Here is a 15755-nt window from a genome sequence, read left to right on the forward strand (position 1 = left end):
CAACCGATGCTGGTGTGTTTATGTCCCCGTCACTTAGCGGTTCGGCAAAAGAGACCGATAGCATAAGTACTGGGCTTACAAAAAAAAAGAATAAGTTCCGGGGTCGAGTTGCTCGATTAAAGGCGGTGCTCCAGCATGGCCGCAGTCAAATGACTGAAACAAGTAAAAGAGAGTAAGGGGAGCCCCAGCATGGCCACAGTCCAGTGGCTGAAATTGGTAAAAGACTAAAGGCAAATATAAGTTATAGAAAATGTTTGAACTGTGACCATAGCTATGAATTACTGTTGTTGCACCACCACCATGACCACCAACCTGTCATCATCATTTTCATCGTCGTCATGTAGCTTCCATGATGGTTCTAGATGAGTATCACCATCATACGAGTGATGCAGTTTGCTTACAGTTTTTCGCAAGAAACATGTCTAGCCACCGAGGAGTATTATCGGGTTGTCCGGAAAGTTCGTGCCGATTTATAGTAGCTTACCATTTGACTTATTTTAGAACACGGTTGAGTCCATAAAATAGGATTTGACTACACCTCCATTTAGAGCACAGTTTAAGCTATCTTTTCGTGGAAGAAGGTTTATGTTCCTATAACCTGTGTTAATTTTGTAACCCTTTAAAATGAAAGATAAGAAAGTTCATTTTCGGCACTTGATGCTTTGGGAACCAGACAAAAATTGCTGCACCTCAGCTGAGATGTGTTATCCCACCCTCTATATTCACCAGGTATTGCTCCTTCGGATTTTTACTTATTTAGGTCTCCTCAGAATAGTCTTAATGGTAAAATTTTCAATTCCTCGGATGATGTAAAAAGATACCTTGATGAATTCTTTGCCAGGAAACCACCTCAATTCTGGGAAGAGGGTATTTTCAAGTTAAAGGAAAGATGGAGACACATTGTGCAACTAAATGGTTCATATTTCGTTGATTAAAAATGTAACGGCAAGTATTTATTGACCTTTTTCTTTCCTTTAAAAATCAGCACGAACTTTCCAGACAACCCAATATTTTCCATGGAGACAGGTGAAAGTTGGCGACAGCAAGGGCATCCAGCTGCAGAAAATCTGCACCATTGAATTCTGTCTGAGCTATGCAAGGATGGAAAATGGACATTAAAATGATGATGATGGTGATGATAATGATAAAAAAGTTACATGTGTGTGTGTGGCACTAGTGTGACAAACAAAAATACATTGTGATATTGAGTTATATCCCTTGATATCAAAAAAGTAAAGCTATTTGATAAACATTGATGAACCAGAAAAAAAATACCGGCAGTGGTGTTGGTGCTCTGGTATGGCCACAATTCAATCACTGAGAGTAGGAAATGGATAAAAGAATCTCTCTGAAATTATAAACATTGATTTGAATACAAGCATTCCTGTCGCTACCATCATCACCACAATAACAACCATGATGACCGCAATATCAGCAACAACCACCATTGCCATAAGAATCGAAATCCAAGAAACAAAAACACATTAAAATCAAAAGGTGAAGAGGATTTATTATATATATATATATATATATATATGTATATGTATGTCTATATAGATGATATAGTCAATAGGAGAAAGGAAGTTCATAAATATTATTTTATTTCCTCTGTTGTTTTCATATGTGTTTGCTATGATATCACGACCTTATGGAGTTTTCTCACGTCTTTGCAACCAAGAGGATATCACATGATATCACAGTGACATATAATATATTACATTATATCATATTATATTATATTTCTGTAAGATGTCACTTCTTTCAGCTTGCGATCAATCATCTTTATCAATGGTTTCTATGGAAACAAAAAATTATCACATGATCACAGTCACGAACGTAAGATGCTTCTCTTGGATGAGGCTGAGAGGGGATAGAAAAAAAAATACGTTTGTCATGTACATGAACCACAGTCATAAACATCAGTGTCATCAACATAAGATTGCTTATATGGGAACATTCTCATGAATATAGGATAGTTTCTCTGGGAAACGAAACCATCACATGCCCACAGTCAAATATGTATGGTGGCTTCTTTGAGAACAAAATTGTCATGTGAACACATTCATAAAAATAAGATAGTTTCTATATGAAGAAACAGTCAAGTGACAAGTAATAAAACTTTGATGGCTTCTACATGAATAATAACTATGTGGTTTATCATAAACATTAAATGGGCTTCTATGGAAACAAAGCTGTCATAAGATAAGTCATAAATGCAAGATGGTTTCTATGAGTAGTGGAGTGGGAGGGGGGGGACAGAACTGTCATATGGTTATAAACATATGATTGTTTCCATGAGAACAGGACTGTGACAAGTTCAGTCATAAATATAAGATGGTATCTTTGAAAATAGAAATGTCAATGTGAGAAAATGGCTTCTATGGGAATATGATTGTTAAACGACCATCTTTTGTCTTTTTTTCTTTCCACTTGTTTCAGTCATTTGATTCTGCCCATGCTGGGGCACCACCTTGAAAGGTTTTAGTTGAATGAATTGACCCCCAGGACATTTTTACTTTTTTATATTTTTTAAAGTTTTGTACTTATTCTATCAATCTCTTTTTTTTTTTTTTGCAAAAATTCCTAAGTCATGGGGACGTGAACAAACCAATACCAGTTATCAAGTAGTGGTGGGGAACAAACACAAAATAAAAACACACATATAATGTATATATGATGACATCTTTGATCTTCCATACCAAATCCATTGACAAGGCTTTGGTCAGTCTAGGGTGAAAGCAGAAGACACTTGCCCAAGGTGCCATGCGGTTGGGAAGCAACCTTCTTATCACACAGCTACATACAGTCTCTATGGAAACTGTTGTCACCTGATCAGTCATAAAAGTAACAGATAGAAAAATGGACACGAAGCTATTGCATATGAAAAAATTGTTGTTTTCCCCATTTTTCTAAATGTTACAGACATGTTTACAAGTGCCAAACTGTAGTACCGTTTTTTTAATATTTTTATTTCTTTTCCTTTTTAGCAGAGAAGAGGGGTACATCTGTTTGTGCCATGGAGATAATATACTTCAACCCAACATATTCATTAGTTCTTTATGAGTTCTCTTAAATTTCACCTCAGTGTTTCTGGTCAAGTCTCAGCACTCCTTTTTGGTTTGTTGTGTTCTTTCAATCTTTGATATGACAATTAAAAAAAATCAATATGCTTTAATACTGATAGTAGAGTAGTTTATCATTGTTTAGTTCCCAGATCAGCCATATCAAATAGTCTTATGATGATACACATTCCAGCTGTGACCATCATGTCATTTTTTTTTTTTTTGTTTTCATTTTTTGATGTGGCCTTCATCTAAGATGGCAAGGTATGATTTGAGGGATATTTGGCTATTATTCATAGGTGGTCAAACAGTCCTGCAGACATTTTCTTTTTAACCCTTTTGATACCAACCCACCTGAGACTACCCCCTCCTGGTTCTATAATACAAATGTCTTGCTTTAAAATTAAAACCTTTCATTAAAATTTCTAGTTAATTTATGTTCCATACACCAGCTTAATAATGACAAAAGTTATTCGTTAAATTCTCCATCATTTTCAAAATTACTTGAAACAAAGACAGTAAAGTTTAACAAAAATTTGGTAAGAAAAGGGTTAAACCAATGCTGTCCAGTTACTGACCATTAGTAAACAGAGTGAATCCTAGTGTAGATGCTTTGTCAATCACTAAAAGAAAGAGCAAATCCTTTAGATTCCTGATGAATATTTCAAGTGACAGATCTTGTAATTGATCAAACTGGAATTTTTTTTCGGTTTGTATCTGGGTCTCAGTCAGCATAAATTATCCCCCTGTTCTTCTTTTGAAGGGTTTTCAAGATTGGTGGAATGAAGGGAGGGAGATAAAAACTAGAATTCAAGGATTCTCTTCAAACTTGAGACCCAAGTCAAAGGCTTGCAAAATGGTGGAATCCATTAAAAGTGACTCACAGTCATGATGACAATGTTTCCTATAGTTTTTAGTTGTCTGTCTGTACAAATATTTTACATTGTACCATTTTTTTTTTTTACCTGTGACATCCATTTTTCCATTTGATATTTCCATACAGTTGTGAGTTGGAAGAAACTTCTTTTGTCATAATGAGGCAGTCTTTCACAGTTGGATGTCTTTTATGATGCCAACCTATGCTTATTTTTCAAGTAAGGTTTTTTTTTTATTTCACTGTTCTTCAGATGTCAAAACTGTCCAGCAATGCCACCTTTCATTTTTATGGATGATGTAAACAAGCTCCAAGGAAGTTCATGCAAGTTCATGTATACACACACACATATATACATATATGTATATATATATATATTATATATATATATATATATATATATATATATATATATATATTATATATATATATATATATATATATATACATATATAATATGTGTGAAGGCGCATAATTTAGTGGTTAGGGTATTCAGCTCATAACCGTAAGGTCACGAGTTCAATTCCCAGGGTTGCATTGTGTCCTTGAGCAAGACACTTTAGTTCACTCTGCTCCAGTCCACTCAGCTGGCAAAAATGAGAAACCATGTCACAGACTGGCATCCCATCCAGGTGAGGAATATATACATCACAGAAACCAGGAAACTGGCGCTATGAGTCTATATGATTCAAGGAGCTTTATCCTAGTTTTTTAACCAAGGACCATGTGATTGCAAAGAAAACTTCTTGACTATATTTAGGTCATGTTTACATGTGTGTGCAAATTTCTGAATCACTCCATTGGATTAAAGAGCAGTCACAAAAATACATGGGTTTGATGTTGTGTATCTGTGACAAGGCAGACAGTTTGTTGAACTTCGCACTTCACCAAGTTGTACAGTATTTTGTACCCACAGAAGGAACTTAAACTCAGCACAGCTCGGCAATTTTACAAAGTGCCTGCCAAAGTCCTACGGTGTTGCTGCTACATACAATGGTGAATTATTTTAAATGTATTAATAGCTCAGTGGGTTGGACCACTTGAAAGAGTTAAATGTCTTGTCCACAGATACACACAGCAGTAATGGTAACGAGATTCAAATAGCTGATCCCTTTTCGGCTGATTGGTTGGTTTGTTCAATATTTCTATCAATGAGATTGTCAACATTCTCCAGATATATCTGCTGGGGGTGGGGTGGGGGGAAACCAACAAAGTTCACTCTCTTTTTGACGAGGCAGGGGATATAAAAAGTTAATTTTTGAAACGATGGTTATAATGGAGTGAGCTGACACATCCCACATCCCACTTCCGATTTTTAGTGATATCCAATTCATATCACCTCAGAGACCCTAAAAAGTTAAGTTGACTCTTGCTTTGGCAGGATTTCAACACTGAACAATATGGTAACAAGAAAGATAGATACAATCAAACAGTTAGTCAGTCCACTGCTAACACACTGACAAGCAGAAACTTCATTGGATGAGGTCTTCAAGATGATTTTTAAAAAATTATTATTATATATTTACCATGATTGATTAAATCGATCCTCTTGTATTATCTCTCCTGACAGTATATCACTTGTGGTTGTTTATGTGAGGAGGGGGTTTTGATCAGTGAGGTACTAAACTAGTTATAGTAAAGCCTCCAGTTTGAAGTAATGTAATTTGGCATAAGGTCTTTACTGTGTCCACTTGTGTCAACAAAACAATAAATATACCCACAACAATAAACAGCTTCACTGTGACAATGATCCCAATTCTTGATTCCAGACGTAATTGAATGTTTAAGCAATGTGTGATTCCAGATGAATCTTTAGATGAAAGTAATCGAAGAAGTCTTCACCGCAGACCTGACAATGGAAAATATTCTCCAGCGTGTGTGTTTTGATGTGTTTTTTCAACAAGCTTTTCTCGGCATACTGCTTTTCACAAATGTCACATTGGAAAGGTTTCTCCCCCGTGTGAATCCGAATGTGTCGTTTCAGGTGATAGTTGTCGGAAAACCCCTTCCCACACAACTCGCACAGGTAGGGTTTTTCCCCGGTATGCGTTCGAATGTGTCTTTTCAAGTGGAAATTTTCAGAAAAGGTTTTCTCACATACTTTGCATTGCAAATTCTTCTCTCTCAGATGCATTCTCATGTGACCCTGCAAGTGGAAGTTTTGAACAAATTCTTTGTCGCAAATCTGACAAGTGAATGGTTTCTCCCCGCTGTGGATCCTCATGTGCCCTTTCAGCTGGAAATTCTGAGCAAATTCTTTGCCACACATATCACAAACAAAAGGCTTTTCACCTGTATGTCTCCTCATGTGTATCTCCAAATTATTTTTCTGCAGAAAATCTTTGCCGCAGACTTCGCAGTGGAACTGCTTCACAGCTGTGTGTCTTCGGACATGTTTCCTCAGGAAACTCTTCGAAGCAAACCCTTTCCCGCAAATGTCACAGGTAAAAGGTTTATCACCAGTATGCGATTTGTTATGGACTTCTAAGCTGGATTTATGAGAAAAGTCTTTCCCACAGATATCACAGTGAAAGGGTTTCACGCCTGAATGCGTTCTACAATGCATTTCCAATAAAGATTTAATAGAAAAACTCTTTCCACAAACTCCACAAGGAAAAGGCTTCACACCTAAATGAGTTTTGATGTGTCTCGTTAAATGAGATTTATTATAAAATTTCTTATCACACTTTTCACAGCCAAAAGGTTTATCCCCCGTGTGTGTCCTGATGTGTGTAACTAGCTGAGGTTTCGTTGTAAAGTCTTTACTACAAATATCACAATGGTATGGTTTCAGCCCTAGATGTATAGCAATGTGTCTTTTCAAGTGGTAATTAGTTGCAAAATCCTTGGTACACATCTTGCAACAAAATGGTTTTTCCCCATTGTGTCTCCTCACATGCATTTCAAACTGAGCTTGTACAGTAAAATTCTTGCCACATTCGTCACAATGATGAATTTTCCTGGCATTGTGAGTCTCAACATGTCTTTTAAGATGAGCATTCTTGGCATACTCCTTCCCACAAACCTCACATTGGTATGGTTTTGCCCCAGTATGCATTTTCATATGTACTCTCAAATAGATTTTCTGAGAGAATTCTTTGTGACATATTTCACATTTGGCCTGCATGATGACGGGTATTTTTCAAGGTGAAAAGTATATGTAAGTATGTATGTATATATATATACACGGTTTCCTACCTCCAGTTGTAGGAGAGGTCATATGCCCTCTGCCATTAGAGCTTGACAAGTTGTCTATAAAGCTAAGCGCTTCATGGATGCAAAACCATTGGTCACTTTATGACCAGACATACATTTAATTGCATGTAAATACATTATAGGTCTATCTTTAGAGTGTGTTTTTTTTCTTTTCAGATATATGATCCACTAACAATGTGTGTGTGTGTATGTATGTATGAATGGTTTAAAAGGAACAAATTTCCAGGAATGAAACAGTGATAAAAATATGTAAATAAATAAATTTGTTCCTTTGAAGTTACTGTTGCTGTGGAAAATAGCTATGCAATGTTCTGTTTCCTCTGTGTGCAAATGCAAATATGCAACCAGCATGCAAAGGAAACAAACACATGTGCAAAAACTACATTTGTTCAAAAGTGATGCATGGCTGGTTCAAAGTGATGCATGGCTAGTTCACAGGTTCCATCCATCATCAAAACCCTAAGGTAACATACTTTATATAATGCATGCATACTTAGATCTCTTTTCTTTCTTTTTTGCATTTATGAAATAGATGCCAAAACTATCTTAATACTTTCAGGTTTACATGCACTCAAGAATTTTGTGCAAACATATGTTTGTTGTTGCTGTTGCTGCTGGGGGCAAAATCTGCACATCATAATAATGCTGTGTGCAAAACCGATTAAAACTTAAGAGAGGTGAGTCTGGTCAAGTGGTGCCGCCATCACAGTACTGAAGATGATAACTGCCACAAATTCCATGGAAATGTAGAGAAACTGCTATCACCACAGACTAACTGTAAGCATACCAATGCATTTACCTGGTAAAAATACACCAAAATGCGGAAACTGTTTGACACCATGGAGATGGTAATTCCTGAAAATAAATGACAAAAGTATGGTATCATATTTTGAAATTAAAAATATATACTCTTCAACTAAATATATGAAACAAATGATTAATATATAATTAATATATGTAATATACATATTATACATGCAAATATATATATAAGACATTAAAATAAGGATGGATAATTATTCAGCCACAAAGATTGTTTATTACAGTCATATATACAATATATTCTCTTTAACCCTTTCGTTACCAATCCAGCTGAAACTGCCTCTGGCTCTGTAGTACAAATATCTTGTTTTCAAAAGTTTGAATTAAAATCTTCCACCCATCCTTAGTCACAATTTATGTGCCTAACACTAGCTTAATGATATCTAAGTTATTATACTAAATTCTTTGTTATATTTAAAGTAATTGAAAGAAATACAGAGCATCTCAACAGAAAAATGGTAACAAAACGGTTAAAACTCTATCCAAGTAGTAAGGTATCTGCCCAGATTTCATATCCTTATCCATTCACTCTATGTATGCATGGGCCACCCTGTGTATATATATATATATATGTCTGAGACCCCATTCGGTCATGACACAGACCATGGGATTGCACCTAGAAAGTTACCCTCCCAGGCACAAGTCCGGGCAAGGTTGTTTATGGAAGACCAGCAGTCGCCCATGCATACCGGCCTTCCCTCTCCACGCCACCAGTGTTATCCAAATGAAAGGCAAAGGCTGATACAGCTTGGTACCAGTGACATTGCAACTCATTTCTACAGCTGAGTGAACTGGAGCAATGTGAAATAAAGTGTCTTGCTCAAGAACACAACACGCAGCCCAGTTGGGACTCGAGCTCACAACCTCACAATCGTAAGCTCAACGCTCTAACCACTGAGCCATGCTGGTGTCCTCGTCCCTATGCATCACATGACCATACCAGTGCAATCTTCTCTCTTGGCATCAGATGTGATGCGCAAGAGAGAAGACTGCACTGGTATAGGCATGTGATGCAAATGGATGAGGACAGCAGAATAAAGAAGTGCCGATCTCTAACAGTGGAGGAAACCTGTGGAAGAGGTAGACCCAGGAACCATGTGGTTGGTAAGTAAGCTACTTACCATACAGTCACTCCTATGCCTATGTATATATATATTTATATATATATATATATATACATCATCATCATCATTGTTTAACGTCTGCCTTACATGCTGCCATGGGTTGGACGGTTTGACAGGAGTAGGCCAGGTAGAACCCTACACCAGACTGTGTCTGTTTTGGTAGGATTTATATATATATATATATAAAGCATCCAGGCCAACACCATGTAATAAGCACCTGTGCAGGCGTCACATACAAGCACACCTGTACTGGTGCCATATACATGAACACCCATGCTGGCACCACGTAAAAAGCAGCTAGTACACTCTGTAAAGTAGTTGGCGTTAGGAAGGGCATGCAGCCGTAGAAACCATGTCAAAACAGACAACTGGACCCCAGTGCAGCCCTCTGGTATGCCAGACTCTTGATTCAACATTAACATTGTCTGACTCTCTGCTCAACATCAACACTCTGACCCCACTCCACTGTCCAACCCATGCCAGCATGATGATGATGATGATGAAGACGATGATGATGATGATATATACGAGCTGTATCTAACCACTAGTTATTATATATACTCTAGAACGAGTCCCTGTTATACTATTAATATTGTATCAGATACTAAATAATATCCTACGCATTATGCACGCATGTGAGCATGCATGCGTAAATAAACGCAAGCATAGTCGAAGGATTAAAAAGTGAGCCTCGGAATAATGAGGGCCGGGTTCGATCTCACTATATGGTATCTTGGGCAAGTACTGTTTACGAAACAGAGTAGAGGGAAACTGGATGGAAGTTCGTTGGATGGGATGTACTTGTAATTCAATGGATCGACCTCGTCATACACTGACTCTACGTAAGGGAGCAAGTGTCCGCGGAATAACCAGCCACTTACACTACAATTCGATAAGCATGTAGTGCAGTTGATGATCGAACAGCTGGAATAGTCAGCATCGAAACAGACGGAGATCCATCTGAAATGTCACGCTTCTAGCATTCATGACTCTTTTACGGATAAAAAACAGCATCAAAATCTTTCGTAGTAAACCCTGATCTGGTCACAAAAAAAAATCTACCTTTATATATATATCATCATTATTATTATTATTTATACTACGACGGATGGCTGTAACAGCCCCCCACCGATATCCCCGAAGTTGGCACTGCACTCCGGTTAGAATTTTTCAAAAGTAATATAAAATCCCTTCCTGAATCATTTATATATTCATTAATTACTTCTCTACTTACATTTAAAATGTTTCCGTTGTATTTCCAAGTAACTTGCACAGTTCCACAGTCTGTACAGAAAAAGATAAATCTCAGAAACATGGGAGACAACTGGCTTAACGACCTGCCCAGTTCGTTCTATTTCTCTCTCTCCCTCAAACACACTCGCATACATAACATTAATATACGGAGTGGATATCCGAGTTACACATAACTTATATGTATGCATGAGTGTGTTATGTATGTGAAGGTGCGTGGTCCAGTGGTTAGGTTGTTACGATCACGAGATCGTGAGTTCGATTCCAGGACCGGGCGGTGCATTGTGCTCTTGAGCAAAACACTTCATCTCACGTTATTCTCCGAGCTGGCAGAAACGTTAGCACGCCGGGCGAAATGCTTAGCGGTATTTCGTCTGCGTTACGTTGTGAGTTCAAATTCCGCCGAGGTCGACTTTGCCTTTCATCCTTTCGGGGTCGATAAATTAAGTACCAGTTACGCACTGGGGTTGATGTAATCGACTTAATACCTATGTCTGTCCTTGTTTGTCCCCTCTATGTTTAGCCCCTTGTGGGTAATAAAGAAATAGGTATTTCGTCTGCGTTACGTTGTGAGTTCAAATTCCGCCGAGGTCGACTTTGCCTTTCATCCTTTCGGGGTCGATGAATTAAGTACCAGTTACGCACTGGGTCGATGTAATCGACTTAATACCTATGTCTGTCCTTGTTTGTCCCCTCTGTGTTTAGCCCCTTGTGGGTAATAAAGAAATAGTTATTATCCGATCACTTAGACGTCTGACTGTGGCACAGCGTGCACCTGTACAGGCAATGACGATCTGATGGAGAGAGTGGGCTAATAATGTACAGCATAAACAAACAAATCAACTGAACAGGTTGCTCAACAAGAAACTGCACACCTGATCCCAACTTTTCCTCGCACTCGACAGACTACCAATATATCTTTGCAAGTGGAGGTGCAATGGCCCAGTGGTTAGGGCAGCGGACTCGGGGTCATAGGATCGCGGTTTCGATTCCCAGACCGGGCGTTGTGAGTGTTTATTGAGCGAAAACACCTAAAAGCTCCGGCAGGGATGGTGGTGTTCCCTGCTGTACTCTTTCACCACAACTTTCTCTCACTCTTACTTCCTGTTTCTGTTGTACCTGTATTTCAAAGGGCCGGCCTTGTCACTCTCTGTGTCACGCTGAATATCCCCGAGAACTACGTTAAGGGTACATGTGTCTGTGGAGTGCTCAGCCACTTACACGTTAATTTCACGAGCAGGCTGTTCCGTTGATTCGGATCAATCGGAACCCTCATCGTCGTAACCGACGGAGTGCTTCCATCCATTCATATCTTTGCAAATTCTTACTTTTCTTTCAATCACGGAATTTTTTAATTTAACACTTTTAGTTCTCAAACAAAATTAACAAATAAATGGGAGTTTTTTCGTTTCTTTTTTAAAGTACTCGAGAGGTTGTGTTTACATATACTATTTCTTTACTACCCACAAGGGGCTAAACACAGAGGGGGACGAACAAGGACAGAGAAACAGATTAAGTCGATTATATCGACCCCAGTGCGTAACTGGTACTTATTTAATCGACTCCGAAAGGATGAAAGGCAAAGTCGACCTCGGCGGAATTTGAACTCAGGACGTAGCTGAGCATTTCGCCCGGCGTGCTAACGTTTCTGCCAGCTCGCCGCCTTTCTTTGTGTTTACATATACATATCTATAAACACTTGCATAGATACAAATTCTCCCGATACAAGCGTGCGCGCACACACATGCGCACGTATATACTTGTACACACACACAGACATGTACACACATACATATACAAATATACATACACACATACATGCACACACACACACACGCGCGCACATATATATGTATATACGTAGACACACACATTATAGATAGATATGTTTCTTTATTAGCCACACAGGGCTGCACACAGACAGAACAAATTACAAGGTAGAGCTTTTCTTTTGGGGATAAAAAAAAGGGGGTTGGTTTTCGATCAAAAGGGATCGTAAAAGGAAAGAAAGAGGACAAAAAAGGGGAGGATTTAAAAAAAAGGGGCGGGAGAGGGAAAAAAAGAAAAGGGGAGAAGATAGATAGATAGATATGCACACACACACACACATTCCCTAACACTTGTAAACACACATTTTCATTTACTTCTCTCAACTATACAAAACTGGTGACAACGAAATTATAAGAAAAAGCGAATTCCATCTCGTCACATTTTACTTTTTTAATTGCTAATTGAAAATTTAAAAAAATACTAAACAGAAATATACAAATATTCCCGGCATAAACAAAATATTCGAGAAGGGGGGGGGAGGATACGAAACTAATGTTCCTTTCCAAGAAGAAAAGCTAGCATTTTATTATTTTTTTATCAACAAATTCAAATTGTCATAGAATAAAATCAAAACAAAACTCTAAAATTTATTATGTCATATAATGAGAAATTAGAAATTAACATTTTCATTAAGAAAAAAAAAATCATTCACGTAATTGCAAAATGAAAATTTCATTGGAAATATTGATTTAATCAATTTGATAAATAAATATGGATAGATTGTCAAATGCATAAAGTCGTAAATTTCAGAAGAATAAAATAGATTATATTCACACTGTAATTGATTGGTATTATATTTTATCGATTCCGAAACACTTAAAGACTAGCTTAAACCACGAAGGGGCTGGAAGACTCGACCTGACTTATTTACACTAGAATCAGATATTTAAGTAGTTATTTTTCTATCCATCTTTACGTTCCAAATCCAAATTTCACCGAGGTCGACTTTGCGTTTTATCCTTTCGGAGCCGATGAAAAAGAATCGTACCAGTTGAGCGATAGGGTCGATATAATTGACAAGCCCCCGCCCCCAAAATTTCAGGCCTTGTGCCTATAACAAAGGATTATTATTATTATTATTATTATTATTATTAAATGCCGCCGAGGTCGACTTTGCCTTTCATCCTTTCGGAGTCGATAAATTAAGTACCAGTGAAACACTGGGGGTCGAGGAAACCGACAAGTCCCCCCTCCCTTCAAATTTCAGGCCTTGTGCCTTAAACAGAAAGGATTATTATTGTCGACTTTGCTTTTCATCCTTTCGGGGGTCGATAAAAGAAGTACAAGTCGAGCGCTGGAGTCAATGTAATCGACTTACCCCCTCCTCTCGAAATTTCTGGCCTTGTGCCAAAACTCGAACGAATTATTATTATTATTATTATTATTATTATCAAAAACATTAAAATGTTTATTTAATGCAAAGATGGTTTAACCGATTGAAACGTTGGTAATCAATTACTCTTATTTTAGCGACTCTGACGAGACATGAAGTTAAAAGCATTAACGGAGGGAAACCCAAACACAGAAATACACCTGCTGTAATAATAATAATACATATATATATACCATTAAGTCTCGTCTTAGATAGTAACAATAATCAATACGTGATCGAGCGATGCTGATAGAAGTAGCGACCAAATTCTTTTAAATCATACCCGACCATCTTCATGCAGGAATGACGTTTGGCCGACGTAGTCCATGATATATATATATATATTTCTTTACTGCCCACAAGGGGCTAAACATAGAGGGGACAAACAAGGACATACAAAGGAATTAAGTCGATTACATCGACCCCAGTACGAAACTGGTACTTTATTTATCGACCCCCGAAAGGATGAAAGACAAAGTCGACCTCGGCGGAATTTGAACAGTCCATGATATATATATAACCATACGGGATGGTCAGTCCTGGAATACGTTTGATCCTAAGTCTATTCACCCAGGACTGTCATTTAGCTAAACAACAACAAAAATGAATAATGATTGTTTTTACATTATATAAATATCATTTCTTTTAGTTGATTTGATGGTGACATGTATCAAATTACTTACTGGTCCTTATTGGCCCAGGAGGAATGAAACGGCGAAATGTAATTGGATTTAACAGACACAAGACCATTTTTATTTGTTCAGTGAATTATCATCATTCTTGCCGACTCTGATCACTCTTAGAAATAATTCATCATATGCTTTTAATTATAAATAACATCAGGTTGGTCATATGATCAAACATTCCAATCTCTCTCTCTCTCTCTCTATCTCTCTATTCACATTATCCCGTGTGCAGAATCCCTTACCGAAGACGGCAAGGTATGATTGGAGTAAAATTTGGCTGCTATTTCTAGCAGGCAGATCGGTTATATAGAGCCCCCCCCTTGTTTATCAGGGTTTTAATTGTATTTGCTAAATACGCCGGTGTCGTGGAGTAGAGGGAAAGCAAAAAAAAAAAAAAAATCAATTACAGCGGCAACGGTTTCGATTCCTGGACGAAACCACATCACTTTGTTACGATTATTATTATTATTATTATTTGTGATATGAAGATTAACTTCTCACTTTCATTCTCCTATATAAATTAAATGCTTCATGTCTAATTAATCTTTCTATACAGGTATCGAACAGTAAATATGTAATTAACATTAATAATAAATTTTCCTAACTACATAGGTGGCTGGAGAAAGTGGAATCGGTAATGTCCAAGACTTTATCCAAAATGTTGCAGTTAGTAAAGTTAAAAGAAATAACGAAATACAACAAATAATAATAATAATAACGTTAATCGTAATAATTACAATTAGCGCCGTATTAATTACTGTGAGTGTCTGTGTGTGCAGTACAAAGTAAAATATGCTTGATACCAACCTATTAAATAGACGACATCTTTCGGAGGTAACCAGTAAAAGGTTATCGAAATATGTAAATATTACAAATATATGTTAAAGCTGTATAGTGATAACTACGGATAACCAAGAGCGACATAAATTGTTATCGAGGAAACTAGTATTAATAACTAACGAAAAATATTAACTAAAAAATGTGTGGTACGGTGTCTACTCTAAATGCTACTGCACCTCAGTTTATTTTCTTCCTTTCTTTCTGTCTTTGTTCGTTTGTTCTGTCTGTGTTCGTTTTCTTTCTTTTTTTTTAACAGAAATATAAGTCACGGGGATTAGATAAATTATATATCACTTGTACCATAAGCTAGTTATGCATCTTGACGTAAAATAATGTTCAAATATTTGTTTTAATGTGGAGTGCTTTGTATGTGGTTCTTTCAGTTGTCGTTGATATTTTGATTTATATTGTTTTATTTTTTGTATACACATTAGTTCATTACATATATTAGTTTAAAAATTCCATATTTGAAAACATTAAAAAAAAAAAAAAATACCAGATTGATTTTTATCTAACTGTATTTTCTAATGACACTCCTAAAGAAGTGCTGATCACTTAAAGCAGAGGGAAGCTGTGGAAGAGGGAGACCCAGGGAGACATGGAATGAAATATTGAAGACCAGTCTCAAAGGAGATGAAACCGGACCAAGACATGTGGTGCAATGCTGTACAGTTATTC

General features: G+C 37.2%; 1 protein-coding gene across 2 annotated transcripts; it reads right to left on the bottom strand.

The window, feature by feature from the left end:
- Nucleotides 1-5444: 5444 nt before the first annotated feature.
- LOC115219136 (gastrula zinc finger protein XlCGF57.1-like) lies at nt 5445-15276 on the bottom strand. 2 transcript variants are annotated; one of them, XM_036508889.1, is made up of 3 exons: nt 15045-15276; nt 10333-10382; nt 5445-8007 (listed from the first exon to the last, which is right to left on the bottom strand). In XM_036508889.1, the coding sequence occupies exon 3, from the start codon at nt 7061-7063 to the stop codon at nt 5720-5722; it is 1344 nt and encodes a 447-aa protein (XP_036364782.1). In that variant the 5' UTR covers nt 7064-8007; nt 10333-10382; nt 15045-15276; the 3' UTR covers nt 5445-5719. The 2 variants fall into 2 exon arrangements, with proteins under 2 accessions (XP_036364782.1, XP_029645088.1); XM_029789228.2 differs by lacking the exon at nt 10333-10382.
- Between the last annotated feature and the right edge of the window lie 479 nt (nt 15277-15755).

This window comes from Octopus sinensis, linkage group LG14 (genome assembly GCF_006345805.1).
Source record: "Octopus sinensis linkage group LG14, ASM634580v1, whole genome shotgun sequence".
Classification (NCBI taxonomy): domain Eukaryota; kingdom Metazoa; phylum Mollusca; class Cephalopoda; order Octopoda; family Octopodidae; genus Octopus; species Octopus sinensis.